The sequence below is a fragment of the Tinamus guttatus genome, unplaced genomic scaffold (genome assembly GCF_059628265.1).
Source record: "Tinamus guttatus ecotype Peru unplaced genomic scaffold, ASM5962826v1 Tinamus_guttatus_pri_ptg000687l, whole genome shotgun sequence".
NCBI lineage: Eukaryota > Metazoa > Chordata > Aves > Tinamiformes > Tinamidae > Tinamus > Tinamus guttatus.
In genome coordinates this window covers 293641-320421 of record NW_028289221.1, presented here as the reverse complement: position 1 = coordinate 320421, position 26781 = coordinate 293641, and the positions used below count along the sequence as shown (strand labels likewise).

The 26781-nt window shown below is 37.0% G+C and overlaps 1 protein-coding gene across 1 annotated transcript in view; it reads left to right on the top strand.

The window, feature by feature from the left end:
* The window catches only part of LOC104571685 (transmembrane O-mannosyltransferase targeting cadherins 2), a 134890-nt gene that overhangs the window by 87262 nt on the left and 20847 nt on the right, over positions 1-26781 (top strand). The window contains exons 10-11 of the mRNA XM_088536638.1: positions 6823-6904; positions 20568-20682. Of these exons, the coding sequence (XP_088392764.1) occupies positions 6823-6904; positions 20568-20682 (197 nt within the window). The remainder of the gene's footprint in view (positions 1-6822; positions 6905-20567; positions 20683-26781) is intronic.

The following is a 26781-nucleotide window of genomic DNA, read 5'->3' as shown; positions in this document are numbered from 1 at the left end:
CTGAAGTTAAATGCATTTTCTCAGTTTCAAAATATTCCCTCCTTAGTGGGTGGCCGTATTTTTGCCTGCAGTTGTTTGTTGCTTATGTTTCTGACAAGCTGAAGGCCAGAAAGCTGTGCTGCCATCCTCAGTTAGTTATTAAATTACTCTGAGTGCCACTGTGCAATTCCCTACAATATTCAGTAGTCAGTGTAGTCCTTGAAAGTCATCCCAAAATAAATATAAGTAAATTAAAACATGGGCATAAGTAAAAGACAGTAAGAACAGAAAGAAAGGGAACAGCAGAGGGAAAGAGGCACGTAGTGAAAGAACGAATAGACTAGATTCAACACTTACTATTTCTATAGCTATTTACTCAATATGTTCTAGCACAGGAAGGAAATGTGCACTTCTCTTGGGTAGCTCTGTCATAATTTGTTTTCACTATTGTGGCTAGATTGTTACTCTTTTTTTGTTTCGTGAAGTTTACACGATTAAAAGAAAAAGAAAAAGCAGGACCAAGGAAGAACAGTTACAATGTCAGAACAGGCATGACTGATTTTAAGACTTAGCAATCAAAATATTCTATGATGTTAGATATGTTTTTCCTAGAGTGGTTTCTCTGTTTAGTAACCAGTTCTCTTAAAATAAAGATATTTATTTTTAATAATACTTATTTGGGGAATGATAAATAAAGGCCTACACATATAGAAATCTTTAATCTGTTAAAAGACATTTTTGGAATGGGTCAATTTAACTAGATGAGCATAACTGTTAGATATCTCATTTTGTAAAGCTAAATCCCTCGGCTGTTTATACTGTTTCTTTCTAAAAAGAATTTTTCAATGAAAAAAGGGCTGTTTCAGTTAAATATCCTACATAACAAAGTATAAATGATTTAAATTCTTGAGTAGATTCTCCTTAGGAGATTAAAGTAAGCCAAGCAATGAGCAGTGTTACTTTACAGATATTTCCTGCTGTGCATCCAGTTTATCTTCAGGGTTTGACACAGACATTAGAGTTTTTCATGTCATTTTAAATGCCTAGGTGGATAAAACTGATCCATACACAAATTTTGGATCTAATTCTGAAATTTGCAAAACGTCAAAGTTTTCTTCTGTTTTTTATTTCCCGTTCACAAGGAATTTTTTGGGAGAAGAGGGGCTCCTTCAACATAGCAATTCATGTTTATTGAATCAAGAACCACAATTCCTATTTTGTTTTAGATTTGGTTATTTATCTGGTGTGTTAACACCTCCAGCCTGAGTATCCGTAGTTCCAAACTGCAGAAATTTCAATAACTGACATGTATTTGAGTTGTATTTCTTTTGAGGTTGGTCACGTGCCGCAAGTATTGCAGCCATAGATATGCTTTTCCATTCCCTTAGGCCATATATTTGGCTGCATGCCAAATGCAACAGAATTAATTGGAAAGTGGAACATTTTCATTTAAATGTAAAATAGATATCTAACTGGTTGGTAAATGACATTGGAGCAACTCTTTAAAGGTATTTATGTATGTAACCCCTAACCAACCTCCTTTAGGGATCTTATCCTCTGTATCTTATTTCTAACTTCCTGTAGACAAAATAAGGGGGAGCCCAAAATTTCTCGCTTAACTCAATATAAATTTAAAGCTTGTTATAGAAAGCACCACTGAAGCACACAGGATTGGCTCTGTTCATGAAAGAAGGTTATCTCTTTATTTTGTTACGTGGTTGAATATAGCCCCCAGCCACCTGTTACTACTCTGCGTATAGTCATTTTGGCTGTAATCATAGAAAAATGCATGATATAAGCCAAATTTAGTTTAGGAGAAATTGATAGGACTTAGTGAAAACAGTATGTTGAGATAGTGAATTTATATTCTGCTGACTGGCTGGTGAAATACGAGTAGATATTAATACACTACTTTATCAGAAAATATAAAATGTGGCTTAAGACTGAATGGAAAAGAAAGTGCCTAACATGGAAATTTACTTAGCATTTCATTACGTATTCCTGATATAAAATTATCTAAAGCGTAATGACCAAGGTGAACATTTCAATATGTTTCTAAGCAGTAAGTAAATCACAAGGTGTGCAATGAAATCTGTTCTTTAAAAGTTTATCTGAGACTATACACATTTTTGGAGTGTTAATAGCAATGTAACCTGATGTAAATTCCTTTTATACATCATGGTTTTCAGAAAAAAAAAAGGCCATATATACATGTATACACACATGCTCTTGTATTAAACAAACGTCATCTTCACTGTCAAGAAAAAAAAACTACTTCTTACTATATCATTTTGCATGCTTTAATAAAACAAGAATGCTTTTTGTGATATGATACCCATAAAACAAGAAAATGGATGTCAAATAGATCTAATATATTATTACTTAATCAGATACATACTGTTTTGCTTGAAGAATGTCACCTTGATAGGCTTTGAATCATGCCCAGAGCCAGTAAAGTTATGAGCTGTGTTTTAGATTCCTAAATCTATATATAAGCAGTGGTGTCACGTTCAAAAGTGCTTAAGCTCCAGCAGGAAGGGAACCACTTAACGTACAAATAAGTGATAGAACTAAAAGAATAAATTGTTTCTGATTGATCCTGCTGGGGATTATTTCCATCCTGAGTGAATTAAAGTCCTTTCTTCACTTAGTTATTAATTTTTAGAGGAGGGACGTAGAGCTGGCATATGTCAGTGACCTTGGTACCTCTTAGATAACTCCTTGCTAACACTTCAGTTCCCTTGTTAGTTTAGTTTAGTTAGCCCAGCTAACGAACACGTTTTGAAGACTGTACTGGAGACTCTGCTTTACTGGCTATCCCTTGCACAGGTTCAAGCATGATGCATATTTATGAAACAAGAAAACGAGTGAAAATGCAGAGACCACCTAATTTGCTGAACCACCTTACAGCTAGCCGCTATCGTCGTAGTCTGCACAAGAGGGTTATTCAGAGCTGCTCAGCTGTATTAATCTTTTCCAATTTTATTAGCATCTTAAGGTCTTGGGCCTCCGGCAACCTGAAGTACACCAGCTGCCTCAACATAAATTTGGCACAGTCTGCCAAGCAGAATGAGCAAAAAGATTGGAGTGGGTAGAAAAAAAAAAGGTAGTTATGTCCTCATTTTTTAAATATTTTGAGTATAAATGCAACATACTTTACGAATATGTCAGCTGCCTTTAGCTCGCTCTCTTTTGTCATGGTAATCATTAGTCTTTTGTGGGAAAGCCCAGTTAAGTAATATAGCTGACCACAGTAGCAAGGTCAGGTCCACTAGTGTCTGGTCTCTCAGGGAAGATAAAAAAAAAAAAAGACTAAGAAAAAACAAAATCCCTTTCAGTTTACACCTACAAAGCACTGGTATTTTAAAAGCTGAGTTCCCTGATTCATATTTAAATGCTTAATAACTATTTGACTTCCAAAACTGCAAACAACTAGGCACACCAATTTGAAATCAACATGATCTGTGGAGAGGAGGATATTTCTGAAAGCTGGGGCAGCTGCTGTGCTGTCTCAGAAGAGCCTTATTTTACTTACTTACATATACGTTCCAAGTCTAATAAGGAGGATATTGGCATGGTCTTCCAAAATGTGAATCGTCTTCATGAAGCATCTTCTCCCCAGCAATGAGATAGCTATTTGTTGTTTCATGGTGGTGTAACCTCTGTGCCTGCCTGGAAATGCCATAAACCTGCTGGTGCTTTGAGTGGATTTGGACTGAGCATCTCCCTTAGGGTTTGGACTGGGACAACCCACTTATTTCCCCAGAGCAATCTAGTAGCTGTCAAATAACACCTTTTCATTAGCTACTGATGGGGACTGGTTATGAACTAATGACCAATCGGCGAGAAGTATTTCTTTTATCCCGCTATTAATCCCCAAAGCCAGCAAATCCTTCCATTAAAATCTTATGAATAACTTTTTTATCCTTGAAATAATCCTGCTAGCACACACTCGCAAACCTATATTTTTCACTTGGCGCCGTTGCCAAAGCATGTGGTTGTGTATGTGCAACTGCAAACCCTCCTGCGAGAATTTGGGAGCCTTCCAGTGGCTCTCAGTGCCTGCACTGGTATGGGTCAATGCACGCAGAGCTGCATGTGCACATAAAATGCCATCTTGCACCAAGTCGCTGCTGTTCAGCTGTTTAAATAGTTACCGTGGTGTTTCTTTTAAAAAGATGAATTTTATTCCCTCCTTTATTTAACGGTGAAGCTGTACAGTGGGAAAGGATAAAGACGGGGTTGCCAACCTAACCTAACTATGCTCTGCACATATTCTGCTTTGTTAGTGAAGGTGTACACTGGATAGCTGAATAAAAGTTACTGCCTTGAAGCAGATGTTAAGTTTGGTAAATGCTGAAGTTTAGCGATGCTAAAGTTTTAATGGCGGAATGGCCCAGTTCTGTCAAACGTCTCGATTTTATATCCCGTGACACACAAACCAAGCTTATTAAATCTGGGCTGAGGTAGTGACATTTCAGCAGCGGGCAGATGGCTCCGGAGCGGACGTGGAGGATGGCGCGGGGCAGGCTGCCCCGAGACTCTGCCTCCATCCCCTTCTTGACACACGTGGGTATATTCAGATGACGGCCAGCATGAGCAAACGGCTCTGTGCTCATCAGCCGTCCCCAGATCATTTTACGCCATGGGCGATACGGCGTAAGACACTTTTTTCTCCCCTTTTTTTTTCTGTTAAAGGAGCATTTGGGGCTGCTAATAACCCAGTCACTCTTTTGATGCTATCTCTACTGGCACTTGTCATCGTTCTGTGCCCCGGGTCTCCTGCTGGGCTGCAGCTTGGGTGCAGGGTGCTATTTGGAAAGTGCCAAAAAGAACAAAGCAGTTACGTATTTTTTGGTGATCCCAGTAAATGAAAATTAATTCTGTTTGACAAATGTTTGTGGCCTTATGGCCAGACGTCTGCAGGCAGGAGCTACGTGTTTTGTGACCATATTCAGTGAACTGCCCTTTTACATGCTAGAAATAGATACAGAGGCACAGTGCAACCAGCTAAGGCTACTGATGTTAGTCTGTTCAAAAGCAGTGATGTAAAATCTGTAAATGTTACCTCTGCTAATATTAGTGGTATATATGGTTGGTATTTGTCACTTTGGAGCTGCTAGGCTGGACTTGCATATGTGGCCAGACTAGGAATGCTAGTCTGGCTGTTAAGTGTGCAAAGCTCAGTTAAAATTGAGAAAATAAATAAAAATTAAAATAAGAAAGGCAAGACCACCACGTCTTCCCCCAGAAGATTTTCTGTGTGAAATTCTGAACAATTTTGATTTGAATAATTTTTTTATCCTAGCAGGAATTTATGCCATGTTCGACATTGTTTTCTTCTTCACTTCTTGTTCAGAACCATAGCTGTATGATATATATTAAAAAAAGAAAGTATACAGCATTGCATACTCCTTTCACCACTGCACTGTTTGGTTGGCAGAAGCCTCATGCTTTGTGACTTGTGGTGAGTTTAAGACATAGAGGCCCAGAGAAATTTTTATTAAATAATACATTCCTACCTCCCATGAACATTCATTTCTGAAAGTATGTCAGTGTAAATGACAGTGTAAATGATAAGGCTGCTGGTTTCTCTACCAGGATGCTCTCTTGGAAAGTTGCCTGCTATCTTGGTTTTGATAAAAACCTGGTCTTGATAAAGCTCTCGGTGCGCTGCAGAACTTTTCCCTCTATTTTACTGTCTTTAAAGCAGTTCCCTGGAGGAGAATCCTGAGACTCCGGAGCAGCCATAATCACGAGCAGACCTTGTTATTGCTCCTCTGTCAGCTTGTGGGAGAGCGCAGGATGTGCGCAGGGTTCGGATATCTATTTCTAGACCACATAGCTTGAGAACGTGTCTGTGAAGCAGCACTCAGGGCAACCCCACAAGCACAACCGCAGTGTCTTTGCTGCACAGCGGTTCAGCTTAACCACTCTTTATTCTGGAAGCCCTTCACCTTAGAATACAAACTGCAGCAGCCAGGAATAAACTGGTCACAGGTAGCTTACTGAATAGCTGATGGTGTTTGAGTATCAGTCTAGGCTAATCCAATATTGTTGTTTTCTTCATGGAAAGTAATGACAGCTGGTGGATCTGTTCCAGCGCTTTGTGCTGACACTCACATAGTGCAACTTTAGTGGCTTGATCATTTCAGTGACAAATGTGCTTTAGGATTTGCCTGCTCTTTTTACCACTATTTCTGCGTTTTACTGACATTTTGTCATAGCATTGGTCACTGTCTTAAAAAAATACCTTTTCTGTTTCTGTTATGTTTTATGGTTGACAAAGCTCTGACTTTGGACAAAATCTTGCTTCTTCTGTTAGAATAAAAATGTTTTCTATTTGTGTTCCTTCATTTTTAGTGACTTCATTGTCAGACATTTGGTCACATTATTAACACATGCTTTTCTCATTCCCTTCTCTGTTTGTTATTGAGGATGACTGAGCGTGACTCCCTTCCCTGCCTGTTTTAGCCTGGGTCTGTATAATGCCTGTCCTGATGCCTGTCCAGAAAAGTAGCTTGTAGTTCCAAGTTCACCCAATTCCCTTCACAGTATTCATTGCAGTGGATTTCTGCCACTTCCTTAGCTCGTGAGCATTGACAGGGTTGGATGCATTTTTTTCCTCTCAGTCTACAGATCTGCAGCTGAAGTAGCTGACCGCAGAACTTACTGTAACACTTTAAACATTCATATTTACTTAGGCGAAGTCCAGTGATAACAGTAATTGTTTTTCTATAGCGCCTGGAATTTTGAAATCGTAACTGCACATGATGGCTCCATGGTGACCCACTGTTCAAATATTTTTTTAACTCTTTTTTTTTTTTTTTTTTTCTTAAACAGGGACGCAAGAGCGAGGCAGAGAAGTACTTTGTGAAGGCTATTCAGCTGGACCCTACCAAAGGCAACTGCTACATGCATTATGGTAAGGTTCAGAGAGGACACGGGGTTTCCACATGTGTTCCAGGCTTGCTGCTAGTCACCCAGAGTGATGAAAGATTTGAAAAGTGCTACTGGCAAAATACCTCCTTTAAAGGGAAAGAAACTAATCTACTGTGTATAACTTCATTTCAATTTGTTAATCACTGCAAAGGGAGAGGAAAGAGGAAAATTTTCATATTTTAAATTGCTTTTCTCCTGCGAGGAGAATTTCAGCATTGCTGCCTCTCTGGGAAAGAAGGAAGGTGGCTATGGCTGTACGTCAAAGCTTCAGAGCCTGGAATTATTATTAACTGTGTTGGCCTTGCTTTGCTTCTGCTGGTGGGTGGGCAGCTAAAGGTTATACTTAGAGTGCATCAGCTCTGTACGTGCAGACGTCTGCTTTTTGTTGAGTGTTTATGGGCCTTGCGTCTGTATCCTTTCCAGCATCTTCAGAGCTTGCAATAGATAAGTATTATAAAAGGTTTTTAACAAGTTGGCTATACCTCTGTCATACTCAGCCACTAATGTGCTTAAAGCACACAGCTAATTTGAAGGTATCTTTATAACTTTGGATTGCTTTTGCTGGATGTGCAAAAAAATACTTCCAGATGTGATAAGTCCCAAGGTACCAAAAATATTTAACTTTAAGGACTAATTCTTACTGTATTTTAAAGCTGATAATAGACAAATCTAAAAATGCAAGCTACGTACTCCCAATTGAAAAATATAGAAAGAAGGAATTAATTTCATCTTAGTTAAAGAGGAAGGTGGGGAACCACAGGCACACTATATATATCTTTGTATATTGTTTTAATTTCCTCTTCTGGTTCCAACTGGTAAATGTAAAATAAATGAAAAGGAGTGGCCAAAAGGGAAAACGAACCTCACATAATAACTGGTTTTTACTTTGTGTGATTTCTTCCTCAAAACTGCTGGTATGTTGGCTTTATATTTGGTTCTATCCTGTGTTAGCCTTCCACGATAAGTGCATGCAACATGTTGTGGTATTTAAACAAGTGTAGTTCAGTGTTGCATTTCTCTTACTTTGTATTAAGGTTGTTGCAAGTAGTGACCTTGTCTCTCTGTAGATTTGGTTTGTGTTTCCAATGTAGTACTAAAATCTGGTCCTGCAGGGCTGAAGACACAGAAGATTCACTGTGCCAGGCTCTGGAGCTCTGTCGTGAAATACTTCACACAGGCAGCTTTATGGAATTTAGATGAAACTTTTGATTGCACAAATTGCGATTAGCTCACTGGATTCAGCAGTATTACTCCATGTTTATGGCAAAGGAGTTGTGAGGAGGGAATGATTTATTAATGCTTGGTTTAGATGTGTGTATAGTATAGTACAGGTGAGCTCAAAACCTCATCACTTTAGGCACAGAACTTCAGAACTTTGTAAAATTTGAAATTAATTATTTTGACTTTTTTTTTTTTTACCTCCCTCCCACCTGTTTCCTTGTATTTGTCAGGAATCTGTAGAGTTTGTGTCCAAGTACATTCCGATTATTAAAGAGAAATCCCTAGTGAGCACTTTTGGTAGGTTTTATCCCCACATCTCATGAGCTTATTTTAGCAGCTTGTTACAGGTACAGTCTGCATCCTATATGCCAAATGTGAAACCACAGGGAAATATGTCCATATTCCTCATGCACATCTAAAAGATTAATTTTTTTTTCTCTATATATGAAGATATTGGAACAGGGAATAATATAGTTGGCATCAGCCCTAAAAAAACACACACCTCAGAGCATAGCCAGATAGAAAGAGAGCTCAGCTGTGTGTTGATGGCGTAGCATGGATATATGGACCAGAGATACTATTCCAAGTGCACATATATGCTCACACTTGTAATTCCTGCTCCCAGGATGTGCAAATGTTCTTTTTGACATCTAACCTTTGGGATTTTATTATTATTATTATTATTTGAGCTATCTGGAATATCTGGCTGTATATTATATCTTTTAAGAGGCTTACACTTGTATTTTAATGTGCTTTAATTCAGACAAAGCTATCCTTAGAAGATGGGAGTTGCTGCAGCAGTCAGCTTATTTGGTCGCGTGGAAATTTGGAGAGATGAGAACAGCTTCGTGATTGCTCTCATGATCGGGCTAACAGCACCGCGGCCCATTTCTCTGATGAAGCCAGCGTTACAATCAGTTTTGTATAGATAATTAGCTGGCTGCGGGTTTGGGGTTTAAAACAGCGTTTCTCGCACTCATTATGCACGGAGACGTCTGCAGGGAGCAGAGCGAGTGGGAAGCTGAAGGGCTACAAATCCCTGCACGCTGCAGACATGCTGCCACTCGGTTAGACATAGCGAGAAAGGGCTGTTGCTATAGTGACCCCCCAAGAGAGCGCCCAGGCCGGGAGGCAGCCGCCTCGCAGGCCCAAAATGCAGGCAGCTGCTCACCTGTGCACCGCTTCCCCCCTTTTTATTCTCTTTTTTTCTCTCTTTTTTCCTTTTTTCCCTTCCCTATTATATGCCAGTTATGTGAATATCTGAACTTTGCAAGGAGCCATTATATTGTGAATTATACAGATGAAGGAGGAAGCAGAAAAATATGACAGAGGGAGGAGTGCATAAGTAGGATTCTTACGTGATTTCTTCTCTTTAGTTTTCTGGCGATTAAAAGCTAGTTTTGGGAGAGCATACAATTTTTAAGAATCAAACCAATGCAGCAGATGATTATTTCAGATAGGAGATCTGAATGTTCCTATAAAGTTTAGGGTTTTAGCTGGGTATTTTCAATACATATTCTCTTATGGAAGGAAAAGCTTTAAGGTGAAAAATTTTAAATAAAGCAAGTTAAGCTTAGTAAAAACTTTTTTTTTTTTTTTTTGTCCATCTTGGTTTTCACTGGAGAAGTCTCTTCAGAATATCTCACTCGCTTCTATTCAGGATATGCATTTAACTAAAGCGTGTCATTTGAGATCCTGCAGGACCAAGGTGGCTTCTGTCATTAATACAAAACATTTGGTATCTGCAATGTGGTACGGAACACACAGTGTGGAATTGTGTCAGTTGCCTATCTCGTCTGACAGGCACTTTACTTCTAACTTAGGACTCAGCTTCTAACAGGAACTCTACTTCTAACTTGGGTGCCTCAATTAGATGCTTATGTCAAAATGGGATGAATCCAAGTGACAATCTGAGAATCCATAGAGAGATAACTATCAGTTAATCCATTCCAAAGGAATTCTTGTAAAAATATTGTGAAGCCACCATGGCATTGATATAGAAATCAAAGGGAAACTAGTTTTATAATTTTGCATCATTTTCTCATGCATGTGAGAGAATGCCTTTTTAAAAGTAACACATAACACATGGTTTGGATTGGAAAAAAACATCTCAAAGAGTCAGTGACACACATTTGTTAACAAATAAGCCAAAGAGAACATTGGGGTGTCCTGTGAGGCCAGAACAACACAGTTATGTCCCAGAGATTATTTGGTTTTGGATATGCTAGTGACCACCCACAAAGGATATGGTGATTTCCCATTTCAATCATCTACACTGAACCTAACTTCAGTAAAATTAAAGATTTTGTATAATTGTCAATGTACAGGGATAAGATGACTTGCAACAGTGGAATGCAGAAGTGCAAATCACTTTGAAAAGAAAGACATTTTTCAGTATCTTACTGAGATTCCTGGTAAAGAGAGATGTAGTCTAGTTGATTTTGAAGTTGTGAGATGCTTTACGTACTACCTACCGCTTCAAAACAAAACAAAACAAAAACAGATCTCCTTTTCCCCCTTCCCAAGATACAGTGGAATTTCACTAGCAGGAGTGCCTTGCTTTCCTTGATTTCCTTCGTAATTTGCCATTGAAAAGAAGCTGTTGCTACCATGCCTTTTAACGTGTGTGTAGTAGCCACTTTCCAATAAAATGAAAACTGAAAAAAAAAAAAAAAGAAAAAGAGAAAGCGGGAATGAGATATCAAGATCAGAATCTGTACAGAGATCTTCATGGTAGTAATGGCTTAATCGGAATGGGAAAGCCTAGAACCCAACAGGAGGTTCAAATTAACTCTGTTTTATTAATCACCACTGAGACCTCCTTTTAAGATAGTTCCATTTGAATAATGCATTGTTTCTAATAACTCCAAATTGCTTAACAATTCTCTTTTTTCATTATAAAAATGGATTATTCTCATTAGATTAATTATGCATTTGCTTAATTAGCAATTCACATTGATCTCCTTGTTTCTTGCATTTCCACTTACAGATTTAAAACAAAGTGATAAACACCCTGTCTGATTAGGGAAGATTGAAGAGTATTAACTATACTCTCACTGAAGGCAGAACAGACTAAAATTTTTCCTGACATTCTCACTCTTTTACCTTGTTTTTTGAGTTTGTGATAATATAGAAACTGTTTTTATTTTCTCTTATTACATGATCTTTTATATTGGTTTACGTTAGCTGTTTTTTTTTTTGGGGGGGGCTGGGTTGTGCCTATCGTAAGTCTTTCTGATCATTCTTTTAATATAGAGCTTTGAGTTTATATTTGATGCTTAAATTTGCACCTTTATCTGTAAGCACATTTAAAGCATTCTGTCTCTAAAGATGTCTGCTTCACTACTACTGAGTCTCAGCTTGAAAATGTAATGCAGCTGCTGTAGTGTAAGCTTCAAAATAAATGTCATCGAAATATGTGATAACAAATTAAAAACAAAAATCTAATCTTTAAGTAGTACACTTACGTATGTTAGTGTAAGAGTTGAAATATATCCATTCGATTTTCTTCTAATGTGTGACATATTTATAATCCTTTTGTGTAATTATGTTGTTCAGAGTGTTGTAGCTGTGCCTGTCCATTTTCTGAAGATTAGCTTAGGGAAACTGTTTTTTATCACTTACATTTGAGGAAATTTCGTATAAAGAAAACAGTGGAATAATGAAAAATAAATGTCAAAACACTCTTGGTAAGCAAGAGAAAAATCAGCTGTGACCTACTAAGTCTTACTGCTTTCTTCAAGACTTTCATGCAATGGAAAGAAATGTCACCAAGTCCATTGGAAGGTCAGCTTTTACCTTTGTCCATGAAGTGCATAAAACTGACTTCACAATTCCTAATTCCAGTGAATTGTTCAGTCCTGACTGAGAGGTGAGATAAATGCAGTATATGTTGAGTGATGAATAAGACAGAGTGCATAGGTCTGCTCCACTGGGAGCCCCAGATGCTGCATGGTGATTATGTATTGGGAAATTGAATTCCTTGGTGAATTGTGGTCAAAGCCAACCAGATGTAGTATGTCCATCATGAAGTCACTTTGCCAACATTCCCAATATATGCTCATGAACCTTTCAACAAAGAAAAGTGTTTTTTCTTAGGGGAGAAGGTGGGGGAGGGAAAGTTCAATTTTAAGTTTTTCTGATATTGTAAGATTAGTTGAAATACATCAGGATTTTATAGGGATACTATAAAACATAGTTACAGTACTGAAATATCACATGTACATACATAGAACCTATGCATTCTTTGGAGGTAGGAGCCCTCTGTCTTGAGCATATAGTGCTATCAAATGAAAATCCTGATCTTGGATTATGGCTTGTAGCTCCTGTTACAATATCAACAAATATAATTCAAGAAAGACAGGATTCCTAAACATGAAGTGGGATGATAGACATAACTGACTAGCATAAAGACCTTATTCGGCTTTCAACTTCTCTGCTCCCAGAGCTCTTCAATAACTGATTTAACAAAATCTTCAGCTACTGTTAACATAGACAGTATATCTTGCTCTGAGACTGAAACTGATCAGGAAGAATATACCAGAAGCTGAACTATTCAGAAGAATATACCAATTTACTCTCTAGTTTGCTCCTTTTGGCAGCTATGAATAACTGTTTAATGAGCACAGAAAGAAATGTGTGCATAAATTGTCAGGTCCCTTTTGCTGCTCTCGAGGCTGTTGCTATCACGCAACATTAGAATGAGATTATTATGAACCACTGTAATAAGTATTTAGTCCAAACTCCCTTTAGAACCAGTCACTTATCTGGAATGTAGTGGAGTGTTTCCAAGCAAGCTAGGTCACTGACCCTAAATACTGTGGAATTTTCATGTTTCTGGTTCTTCCCTTGAGTTTATCCTTAAATCTAATCATTCTGACATCCTTGAATATATGGTTGACTTTGCTTCCTCAGCACAATATACTAGACTGCTTGAGAAATGTGGTATCAAAATTGTAGCTTGGAGACAGTGCTAGAAATGTAGCCTTTTTTTTTTCACTTCCATGTTGCCAAGATGTGGGGGTTTTGTGGATGCTGAAAAAGCTCCCAGGGACTGCTTTGTTAATGATCGTGTATTTTGACCAATGAGTACCATCTCATTATGAAGATTTTTGAGGAGATAGCATAGAAGGGCTACAAGATGTTGGCTGAATACTTCTTTCCATCCAAATGTTTCTTTTCCAAACCTTATACATCACCAGGTGTCTGGAGAATGGAATAGGGCCCAGAATCTTTGTAAAATGTGAGGTCCTCTGTATTATATGTTTTCATCATCAATCTTATGTTTTACTGAGAGCGTCCAGTGGTCCAGATCCAGATGTGGTCACAAGTTCAGTCACTAAGTCGCAAAGGCTTGTAATTTATTTTTTTCTCTATTATCCATGGTTGTGCTCTGGATGTCTTCCAATGGTATTTTTAGCACAGCAACAGACAGCTTTTTCAGACAAAGAAAAGGGCTAATAGGAAAGACCTTTCCAGATAGTGCGGATAGATAGTGGTATTGAAGGACCCACTGGCTTGGGTAGCCTTTCTACACGTTTTTATTTGTAAAGACAAATAAGGACTGTAGGGACAGCCCTTTCAGGAAGAAAGCTAGAATGCAGCTTAAACAAACAGAAAATGGCATAAAAGGAGTAGTAAATCCAAATGGAACATTGCTACCATCTAGGTCATCCTGGCATGAGTTCCCCTTGCCCTTCACAAATCCTCCATATTCAGCAAGAAATTGTCTGAACAGACCTTGAAAGCCGGATCTTTAAGCAAACACTCCCTTTTTCTGGGAACTGGTCATTCACAGCCAATGAATCTATTCTGAAGCCCTCAAAGGAAATAGTTAAATGAGGTCACTTGTGTTGACTTGGCATCTTGCGACATTTGTTCATCCCTTGAAAAGCTTTGGATATAAACTCAGACAGGGCCTTTCCTCTAATTCCTTCTACAGAAAGCTATTCACACTCTGTTCAGAGAACATCTCTAGTAACATCTGTTCTTTTTCTCTTGGCCGCCACAGCGGAGCTGGCAGTGATGGTGGCTTCAGTGGTGGTTCTGCTCCAGCCAGTCTGATGTGGTTCAAATCTCAAGACATCTTTTAGCCATCTTGTGTGCCTCAAAGATAGGCACAATGCATTTAGGTCATACAAAACTCGATTCTGATTTTGGTTTCTGTCGCAACTTGAAAATGCTTTGAATGCACTATTAGAGGTTATTACAAACAGATCAGAAAGCTGAGTCTGTGGTCTTCATATATCCGGTTCTCATGTTAATGTAGTTTTTGAGTCAATACCATGGAAGAACCTTATTTGAAGAGGATAAAAGAGAAGATGCAGAAGCTTACAAATGCATGTCTATTAAAAGAAGCAAAAATAAAAGAAGCAAATGCTAAATATTGACTATTGTGGGATTAGATTTTTTTTCTTTTTATTCAGAGGGCAATTTGTTCAGGTCTACTTAGATTAATAAAGCTATCATGACAAGAATGCAAATTTTTGAGGTTTGAGTGAGAGCAGAGAACATTCTGAAAACATTCAGACTTGTTCTTTTGAAAGAAGTTGCAGCAAGATACACTATTTCAACAATTCACTTTGTTCTGGTACAAAATACTGTTGAATTTTTGCCAATGAATAAAAGAGAAAGAAACTTCAGAAAGATTAGTGCAAGTACATTTTTATTTAGTGAAATAAAGGATTAAGTAGTGTCTATAGTAAATGGTTTGCCCATTCTAGATGAATGCACAAATGTCCTTGTGCTCTGAAAAATTATTACATGCACGTGTATCCCATTGTGATAAAACAGCAGGGCTACCTATTCAGATTTAAGACTTTTAAACTGGTGTTGGCACAAGACAATAAAATGTGTTATAAATGTTCATATATATACAGAATAGAGAAGTATACGCTTTATTTTCTGTAGATTATTTGTTAAAAAACTTGGACAAAAGACTAGAATGAGTTGGTTTTTCTCAGCTCCTGCGAACTCTCAACTATTTTTAAATTTTAATTTAAAATACTTTCTTTGTTTTTGAGAGACAAGGAGATTGTACATACTGCCTCGTTTTTTTTCGTATTAAATGCAAACCCCAAAATATTGATAATTCAGAAGAAAGAGCAGGTGTGAACAAGACTGTAGACTTCTTATGCTATTTTTAGTGCTTAGATATCTTGGAGTTCAGGTTAAAATACCTAAGAGGCTAGTAAAGTATTGACTCAGTTCTGTGTTGTCAAAGGTCTTTAGGAATGCTTGGCCATGCATTTACACTCATCTCTGTGCTATCTAGCAATACAGGTAGAAAATTCTCTTAATAAAGTAGTGAAGTGCCAGGGAGCAAAAAGCGTGGTTGAAGGTCATATCTGAATCTGTACCGTGTATCTCCCATTCCCATTCTATAATAATAATAAGACATTCCTTGAAGGAGGAAAATCTGTAAGGTTTCAGAGCTTCCAAAAGGCTGTTTTCTCCAAAGTTGATTCTGATTCAAATAAGCAATCAATTTATTATATTTTATGAAGCTGGCAAGAATTGGAGTAATGACATCTACTGTAAAAAATCTTTGAGTGTGTATGGGGCAGTGTCTTGTAAATCACCCAGTTTTCCAGCTTACTGCCAAAGGAGAAAATCTTGAACATAAATTTAGCCCCACACAAGTGGGACTGATGGATCAAGCCCTTCTGATCCTCTTTCAGCACCCTGCCAATATTCTGCCATGTTAGTGCTCTTCTCTTGGCAAAACACATCTTTACATCCTTGACAGGACAGGTTCAAAAGTCTGCTCCTCAATGAACGATGTGTAGCACTTACCCATAAATTGACAATCCAGTTCATTCATGCACAGATTTATTATATCATATTAAAAGGAATAGTGGTTAATGTGTTTGAAATGGAGCATCTCTCCTTCAATCAGGTTTAGATGTGTGAGTAAAATTGGTGTGTGTTTCAGGAGCACCTGGAAGTTCTCAATGCTTGACAGGAAATTTGCACCTGTACTCTCAGGTGTTGACTCTGCAGCTAAATCTGGGCCCAGATAAGGTAGCCATCAATTATATTTGTAGGTCATTAAATTAAGGAAATGTTTAATCAGCAGTTTCCAATTAAATTTCTTGTATTCTTGCACTCAAGACATAAGAGCAGGGCAATTATGCAGGGCTCTCCCCTCTTTTGTTTGCATTCAGGATTGTGGAAGGGGTTAGGTTTGAAGGATGCTACAGCTGGTGTTGAGAGGCTGTCAAATATCATCTACTACCTACCCACTCAGCATGAGTTAGTGCCATCATTATTGACCACCAGTATAGGAGAGAGACTTGTTTATGGTAGTACATATTCCTGGATTTTTTTTTTTCCTTCTGGAGGAGTGAAGGAAGTTATTGCACTTGACTGGTGTTATGAAATAATTGAAATTATTATGGGTTAACTTCAATAATCCTGTAGTAAGGGTGCTCCTTTAATATGTTATACAAAATGATAATCCTTTTACAGAGACACTTTTATGAGGCCTAACAGTAATTGGAGAGTGAATTTCTGATTTTAACAATTTAAAACATTAAGTTAGAGTTATTACTAACATTTCAGATGTGTCCACATAGACTAATAGTGTAGCTTGTTCCTAGAAAAGCAATTAACAAGGATCAGCTTTTCGCTGCAGCATACTGCAGAACAGTTGCTTCTATGGAAAAGTAAATTGGAAAAATGAAGAGTTGCTCTAAGATAGCTGTTCCAAAAAGAAAATATTGCTCTAAACTAGACTTCTAAACAAGATTCTTCTTCTTCTAGATGTAGAAATCTAATTATTTTTGGTAGTATATTGATCTTAGAGGTGAATTCTAACATCTTTACAGAGGTCTAGTTCTGTTGCTTAAAGAGTACTTGTAAACTGTTAATATTGGTTTGAAATATTGGTCTTGAGTTCCCAAGAATGTTATTTATTTGAGAAATTACATTGGTTAAACTAATAAGTGAATTTAATAAGTGAACCTTGAGTCAAGGAGCTTTTTGATTATGTCACATAATGTAAATTGCATTAATTATGTGAGGTAGTTATAAGGTATAAGTTATGGAGATAAGGTAAAGTCTTTGTCTGAAGTTCAGTGCTGAAATATATTTCATACTTAAAAGCAGAAGTATTGTTCTAGAGATGCTAAAACCCTTGAATAATTTTGATTAGAGATACCACTGAGAGAATCGTTCCTCCCTATCTCCCCATGGAATTAATAGCCTATTGACCAGTTTATTTGTAAATTTGAAGCTGTGAATGGTTTTTCCTGAATGAAGTTTATAGATTTTGGCAGAATGATCTTGAGGATTCACTGAATCTCTAAGTCTGAAAGGTTATGTCCTCTTTTGTCCCCCTTGCTGGATGTATAAAGAGCACATCCACTTACTAGTGACTCATTCTGCTAATCGAGTGCTTTCACTAACAAGGAAACCTTCTTGTTAGCAAGTTAAGGTTAGTTTCCCATGAACCTAAAGATTAGGGATACTTCTTTAGTTCACTTGTTAGCAGGCAATTAATGAACAATTGATCAAGCTTGTTTTAAAGATTTTTGTTTAAGAAAAAAGATAGGAATTCAACCCAAATTGAGAGATACAGATTACCTGTTGAAAGTGGTAGAAGTACTTGTGTGAGAGAGGATTTCTTCTACATATAGGAATATTGAGATTCATATTGGAGTTTGCCCAGCTATATAGCATAGCCTGATGTGGTATGTCAAAGAAAAAGATATATAGCTTTTGTCTACTTTTCTTTCTCTTCCTAAGAGACCTTCATTAATGACTCAAGCAATGCCTTCTAATTTGGAAGACAAATTAATTTCTCATGACCCAAACTTTTAATATGTTTTCTCTTTTGTTATTGTTTTTGTTATTCTGTGTCAGAAAGCCTCTTTGGAAATAATCTTTTTTTGGTAAACAAGATCCCAGCATCCTAATGCATGGAAGAGTGGCATATATCTGACTATGGTTATAACTATAGCAAGCAAATCTTATACCATGAATGCAGAAAGGCACGTGAGTGTTTTCCAAGACATTTTGCAGATCTGAATAGCAAAGACATAGGTGACTGAGAAAATCTTCTATCTCTTGCCAAATTGAGATGTATTCACGGAGAAAAGGAAAAGCTAGTAAAGCATTCCTTCATTGCCTTTAGTACTGAGATAATGAACATATGCGCAGAAGGACTGTTCCCAAACTCCACTGGATTCACTGTGCCTCTATAGACCTTGCTGGCTCCAGTTAAGCAGATTCCTATCTCATATAATTAACAAGGAAGATATGAGCCTAGGAGGGCGAAAGAAAAAATCTCTCCCTGCGAGAGGAGGTCATTTGCTCATGGACTGTTGTTCCTCAAGAGGCTTGTGGCCAGTGGTGGCCTTGATCATTCATGAATGATCCCGCTTTGTAGACTAAGATGAAAAAGGAAGGATGAGATGCTGGAAGGTATAATCACCGTACTTTAAGATAGCTTTTTCCAAATGTAAGATTATGTAGAGGCAGAGGCTAGACAGCTGAAAGCCTTTGAAAGTTCCTTGATCCAAAAATAACACATTTTTGAAATTAGGTGCGAAAAAATCATTGTAAGGAGCAGAACTTGAGCACCTTCCAAAGTGTCTTTTTCTTCCTTAATGGAAAACTCATTTTTTTATAGAATTTTATGCATTGCTATGTGTTTTTCTTTTAAAACTACTGTACATCAGTTAAAGTTTGGTTAACGCTTAATTATTCATTCCTTTCAGTTTTCACTTGGTTTAAGGATTGATGTCATTAGGGAAATGTCCTCCTTTTTTCTACATTTGGCTTTTCATATCTGCTGTTACTACTTTGTAAAAATACAGTCACTTGATATTAGCCATCTTCTATTTTTGAATTAACACGGAATGTGATATCCTGTAAGAACAGCTGTGGGAAACTTGTAAAAAGCTGCCTGTTGTGAGTCACTTAGTGCTAATGAAATAAGTGGTAAAATAGCAGCTCATCATGGTACATGTATAATAATAATTCTACAGTAAAGTATCCTTTCTAATCTAAAGCTGAAGAAATTACTTTCCCAGCAACCACCATGTTAAACTCGGTAAAGATTGCCAATTGCACTTTAATAAAACAGAAATGTTGCCATGTTAATTTAGTAATTCAGAAGGTATAAATATTAAGGTTCTATCAAGTGGTGGTTGCTACATTTGTACAATATGAATGATCATATTAAGTAATATAGTAAAGTTACAGTTTTACTGCATCTAAAGCAACCTGTAGTGCAGTGTTGTCCTCAGGTCTGAATTTGCAGCTAAGCACAACCTAGCCCTAAAGAATAAACTCAGAGTATGGACCATTCGGTTGCCTTCTCTTCATTCCTTTCAATGTAGGTGACTCTCAGTTGTCTGGCTGTACACACAACAGCTCATCATCCCCGTTCAGGTAAATGGTAGCAATGATGGCAGAGAGGTTTCCTGCCTGCAAGAGCACACCTGGGAGTTTTCGATAAATAATTGAATAATTGAGGCATTTTTGTATAAAACGTAGATCACATCTTCGGGCAATTCTCAGGAACCCCTGCTGGGGAGGAAGAAAAACAGCACAAAAATCAAGAAGTCAGTCAGCTCCCATTTAGAAAGAAGAGTATCTGAGAAGCAGCCATACTTTCTTCCCACTGGTATTATAAAATGTGATTTCTTGAAAAATTGCAGAGTACTCTCCCAGTAAAATGCTTCCCCTTCGTATGGCAACATGTAGATTTGCACGTCTCTGCCATGATCATTTTATCTGAAATAGTTACAAATGGAATTACAGAGGGAAAAGAAATTGATATAGTAATTTAATTCTGTTTTACTTTCCTGACTCATTCTCATCAGTTTGCTTACCAATTTTCTGTCATTTCCTTTTGAATTGCTTCTTGTTACTGAATTCTGTCAATGTCTGAAGTTATAGGAATATAGGAATATAACTTGTATTTGTATGCACAACCTAGAAGAATTTGAGAATCTGCTAACTGTCATAAAGTTTAGATTATTTGATTTTTAAGTAATCTATGTCATGTATACTGTTTATTCTCATTTTGAGATTTGCTGTTAAAATGAGAGTACAGTTTTGTGTGGACTGTTTTATTTTGTTTCATTTTCCTTGAGGAAGTGAAGGTGAATGTACAGGCAGAGGGCAATTTCTTAAATATCAGCCTTCTTAAAGACTAGGGCTATTGTTTTTTGAAGGCTGAGTTGCACTGTATCATTTTCACTATTCATATATATCTTCTGCAAATATTGCAGTTATTACTGATCATATCTAATGCATATTTTTTCTTTTTTTTTTTTTTTAAGTTGTTGAAATACAGAGCAGAGCAAGAAACAAACACCAAGCCTTGGGCAATTGAATTTTTTTCCCTACTAATACTGTCTGAAGTATTATTTGCCATTTTTTCTGTCAGTTCATGTTCGCATACTCTATTGCAGGTCAGTTCCTCCTAGAAGAATCCCGCCTGATAGAAGCAGCTGAAATGGCAAAGAAAGCAGCTGAACTAGATAATACAGAATTTGATGTTGTTTTCAATGCAGCCCATATGCTCAGGTTAGTGCTTTTACATCTGCTTTATTTGATTTTCTCCCTTCTTTTCGGGGAAGTCTTTACAGTCTTTGCTTACACAGAGCTTTTTAGACCCCAGTGTCTGTTTTGAGTCGTTCATTAGTAGCAGCTAGGTAAAAAGAAATGGAGTGAAACTTTTGCACAGTTTAGCACTGTCTATTTTTAATGTTCTATGTGCTGACTCGTAATTTATTACCTTGGAAATTTCTGTTGTTCACACAGAAGTAATCCTTTTTGCTTGCATATGAGAACGAGTATTCTGAAGAACCTTCTGCAAGATTTCCTTTCACCTGGTTTTTAAAGATTTAGGGCACATAGCAACTGCAAATAAGGGACTGTAATTCTGGTCTGGCTTTTACTAGATAATATTGAAAATATGGATTTTTTATTATTATTAACATGAGTTGGAACACTATGATAATTAGAAACCCAAATAGTCTCAAGCTAACGATAACTTTGACACACAGGGCCAATTAATGGTATTATCAGAATCTATGATTTAAAATGTAGTCTTCTGTTCTCTTATCTGAAGAGAATAAAATTGCAGGCTATTTGCTTTTGCAACTGACGCACCTGGATATTCAGTAAAATTAAGTTTCTGCCTGAGCAGTATCATTAAACCCACATTACAATAATAGGTATCCGCAAAGCTTTTTCCTAGGATAACTATCTAATTATTATCTATTGTATACTTAACAGGTATGAGAACACTTGATTTCATTTAGGCTGTATCTATATTTAGAAAATGCATGAAAAAGGAATAAAAATTATACTTCATTAGCACAAAGCTCTTCTTGGAATTGTTTCTCTAATGAAGATCTCTTGCTTGGCTGTTTATACTTTTAACATTTAAGGTAGAAAATAATGGCAAAAGAAAATGGTATTGAAAATAAGGAAGAATCAGCTTCCGCTGAGTGACCTACATTTCAGAGTGAAAGTTTCTATACCAGAATTTTGAAATAAGCCCTAAAATGCCCTTTGAGAAAAAACTCTTTCATTAGAAATGAAACCAAGACAAAAGGTTTGCTGGTAAACATTTTGTCAACCTCCAAGAGATATATAAATTATTTAAAAGATTCTTCCTTTTCTCCTGATTGTATTCTAAACATTATCTCCTCAAAATAGTGTTCATTAAAATCAAACATTTATGTTAATGAATCAAATTCATAGAAATAAGCATGGCAAATTACACATGAAAGCCTGAATCCAGGAGGGTTTAGAGTGATAGACTCCTATGGATTTCACTGATGAGAAGTGAAAGATGGTTTAATTGTATACAGTGGTTTTGGTTTTTAAAACATACTGGAGTAGATCTAGTAAAAAGGTTGATCAGTACCGTTTTGAAACGCAGTTTAATACATCTCTCACTTGCTCTGCGACCACTGAATGAAGTACATCAGATCTGGAAGGCACATATATTTTTATCTATGCGAATGAGTATTTTTTATTCACTCCTAGAGCCAAATCTGTGCCTCTGTGTATGTTTCAGTTACAGCTACTCTGCTTGATCTGTTTGGGATCGGAGGTTTAGGAGGTTTTAACCAGCACTGAGCTCAGTGATTCTGAGTTGTGCTCTGTACTTTATTTAATGCTAGGCACAAATCAAAAACTGAAAAAACAAAGAAACAACCCCCCAGAAACAAAAAAAAAAAAACAAAAAAAAAAAACAACTTTCTGTTTAGTTCAACTGATGCTCCCTTAGGATTCCCAGTTGGTCTAATTTTTCATTTCAATACTCAGTTTTCTTTGTGAAGGATCCTAATGTCTCCCTAATGTCTTCCGAATATTCTCTCAGAGTCTCAACTTGTTTCGATGATCTAGCGAGAGTCTGGGTGGCAAAGTTAAGCTCAGTGCTGCCAAGTATTTGCCAAAGACCACATGTATTATGATCTGGCCGATTGTTGCTAAAAAACTATGATCCTAAACAAAGATCCTGGCTAATGTTTCTGCCTGCCTTTGTTCACTGTTTTATTTTGCAATTTATTCAACATATTGTTTGCATATTAGCCACTGGACAAACGGAGTGTATATTCATATGTTAGTACAGAGCAGCTATAAATCCCTCATAAGTTTGTGGGACTTCAAATGAAGCTGATTTTCAGGATATTTAGACTGGAAGAGAACTGAGATGATTCTGAAAGGAAACCAGATATACAGGATACAAGTATGGAAAAACAGGGAAGGGATTAGACAGACTGGCATAGAGTGATGCAGCTAGAGGTTATGGTATGGGTGATGGGAAAGAAAGATGCTAAAAATGTTACATGAAAGCCTCAAATTATTAAATACAGTAGTTTAATGTAGGCATGAAGTGCCAGAGAACGCTCTAAAAACCACATGGCAAGTAAGAATTTTGAATGGACTGCGCGTCTGTGAGGAAGAAAAAAAATCACATGCCAATAGTTGCCAAGGCAGCAAAATGAGTTAACTGTGGGGAGAGAGAAGGGATAAATTTTTAAGATGTGTTTTGGATTAAGAAGAGACAGAAATTGGAATTGATCTGGATGATGAGCAAGGTGTCCAAAATGACAGGAAGGTAATAACAGGAAAGAATTTTTTGAGCAATTTCTAACAATTCTTGCAGACCAAATATTCTACCAAGTGATATACTGCTGAATTAGAAGGGTGTCAGCTTTCTCTCCTATCATATTCCCATTTCCACCATTATCCCAAGGAGCATCGCATGATTTAGAAATGTGCAGACATTACTTCAAAATTGCAGACAAAGCCTGTAGAACTGTGTTAGAACTGCTTTAGATCGAGAACCATCACAGCCTGTTTCCAAGAATGATTTCTTTTTATACTCTAGTGCTAAAATATTTTTTATTCCTTTACTCTCTAATCAAAGCTTTTAAATTAAAATGCAATCTAAATAAATATTCATTTATTCAGTTTTGAAAAGTATTGAACAAAGCATGGATTGTGTTTCTTATTCCTTTTTTTTCTTTCCCTTAAGTTTGCAGCAGAATTAAGTGTGTCAAAAAGCAATAGCTCGGTTTATACATAGCGTGTTCTTAGTTCAGCAGGCTTCTACTCCTTAGGTCAGATTCTCCAACACTGATTACATCCTGTCTTTGTGATAAGTGAATTGAAGAAAAAGTAAAAAAAGGAAAAAAGGATTAGTTCAGCTCGCATCATTAAGGGACTCTCCCTGCTCTAATTACACAAACATGGTTATTAAGTTCTTGCACTGCTGACTGCTGTTGAAGCCTGATAACACAATGCCAGATGAATCAAATCATGAGCAATAGAAGTGAGATGTGGAATAAATGTAATTAATTTCTTTGCAACAGTCTCGTAACTTATAGCTTGTACAGAACTCGATGGTAAAAGTTGTTTTTTTGCACCATATTTGCCTTTCAAACAGCTTCATTCCAGGATCACGTTGCTGTTCAAACACTTCTTTAAACAGTAATAGGCTGTGTGTGTGTGCTACTTTTGTAGTATTTGCTCTGCTCTTGCTTATAGCTTCAGTTTTTGAAGCCTTTCAGGAAAGCAGCTTGCACTTTAATGGAATGTAGAGAAGCATATATTTGAAATCCTTGATGATGGTTGCAGCTCTAGTGACTAAGAGGAATTCCATATTAGGAGTGCTAATTTTCACTTAGATAGATTTCTTCTGGTCTAAGGCGTGATTACTTTTAGAATGAGGCCTGGCAATGCAGTGGAATCCCTGAACTAATTAGAACCAAAGAGCTTAACATTGTCTCCAAATGAGAAGCAGCATGAGAAGGAGAGCTTGGCTTGAAAGCACATTTTGTAGGAATAATTGGGTTCTTCCCACTTTGGGAAGACAATGGGTTGCTCTGGGCAGCACCTGTATTTCATGGAGTTATTGCACATTTATTGGCTGTTCGAAAGGAGAAACTTAAACTAGAGTCATACAACATGATATGGCCTTTATTTTCCTTTGAATTTCTCCTGGAGCATGAGGGCTTTCCAAATTGCACGGTCCATTTGAACATGCAGTGTGATCACTGATTGTCATAGGCATAAGTTCACCCTATGTTATTGCCTATGCAGTTTTAATTCATTCTATGTCTGTTTAAATGTATACATGTATGTATATGCACATAGTAGTCTTTATAAAATTTTATTACTGTTATAAAACAGAAATGCTGGCTAAGGACGTGTGTGGAATGATTATGGATTAGTTGTGACTCAAAATTTTCCATTAAGAATCAAAATTCTGTATTTTAAAATCAGTACTTCTTGAGATACCTATAGGTACCTGGCTAGACAGACATCCATGATTTCACTTAAAAATCAGAAAAAGGGAGACTGAAGCTTTAGACCAATATGTCCCTTTCCATACAAATATTTATGTATCAAAACCAGCCAACATTGTTGTTTTTCTATTAGAGCAGTGTTTTCTAGTGATCAGTATCAATTTCAAATGAATCAAATTTGAATTTAATTTGGGTGTCAATAGAACCTAAGAGTCAAGTGTTATAGGTCTGGAGCCTCACGTCTGGGGATATGAGAAAGCAAAGTGAGGAGACATTTTTGTCTTTTACAATAAGACTAAAAGTTAAGTGTTAAACTGTGGAGATGAGATGTGTTTTCAAGGTCAGCCCTCATGAAAAGATTTACGAAAAAGGTTGAAATACAAGTCATAAACATGACAAGAACTGTGTCTTCCCAACTTCTCCTTGTTTCCTTTCCTCCTCTTCTATCACCATTATTTTATCTAATGTTTTGCTCTGATATGAATTATGTTTCCTTTAGTAGTGACCTTCCTTGGTTTGACATTGATCCAGAGCCCTTTACTGCTTCGTGGCATAGGGTTACTGCAATTTCCTACCTCTGTGCCTTTCATTTTTCTCAAGGGAAAGCCATTCCTAGGCTTAACGTAATGAATTTCTAGTTTCGATTTCTAGTGAAAATGTGAACCAGAATTCTACTGCATCTTAAATAAAGAAATTGTTCCTGAACGCCCCAGTAATGGAAGTTGCATTTTCCTGACGAGATTAGTGTGGTTTGCATTCATGTATATAAACTGTTTTTAATAGTGAACTATAAATTCAAACTAATTTTAACTTGGAAATGAATCTCCAAGATGTATTTTTGGGAAAGAAAAGACACAATGTATTTCCACGGGGTGGAAAGGGGACAAGATTTTAATTTGTTCCATGTTCATGTGCCAGCAGCCCTTTTTTTTTGGAGGTAAAGTGTATTGTGTGTCTCTGCCCCCTGGGTAAGGCACCTTGTCTATGTACAGAGTTCCACTGCATTCAGAAATACTTTCTTTCCTGACAGTTCAGTGTAAAAAAGAAGAGAAAAAGAGCTCTATGAGACGTTTAGTTTTATGCCTTTTATTAGGTCCTTAAATTCAGAAGTTTGAGTTTTGTGTTGTTTTTGTTGCTCTTATTCAGTAGTTTCAGGTGCTGCTAATGCCCAGCAGGAGTGATTCAGAAGCATGTTAGTATTTTTAGATATTCAGTCATTTCTAATGGCTTGAACCACTGAGTTGAATACATGTGCAAAATAATGAGTGGGCTTTTTTTTTTAATAGCTAACTCTTCGTAATGGAAAAAAAAAGATATTTTTTTTCTTTGTGTGATTCAGTAATATGATAATAACAGGGGAAACATGACCTGATGTGTAGGCCTGCTTAGCTGTTCCTATGCATTTACCATCTCTTCCATGACAGTTATGTGATTAACTAATACCTGTGAGTCAGTAGCCAAAATGAAAAATTGAAAGGAATCTGGAAAGGTGGAGGCAAAAAAAAGGGGTAATGAGAAGAAATAAAAAAGGACTTGGTGAAACAAAAAATTGCTTTAATTTCTTTAGTAACATACTGTGGTTTTTTTAGAGGTATTAAACTGAAACCTGACAGTGAAGAAATAATCTCCTAGAAGTTAAACTCCTGGCGGAGTGTAATTGGCATCTATAATAATATGGAGAAGGAAAATGCGGGCTGAGGGTGGGTCATACACTCAGAATCCATCCCACTCCCCTGGGCTCTGGGGGGTCTAGGCTGAAACGCCCTCTCAGTCTGATGTGAGCAGATGTTGAAATGTGAACTTCCTCTTCCAGATGAATTCTCTGAATCACGGAAAGCCATTTTTGAGAAATCAT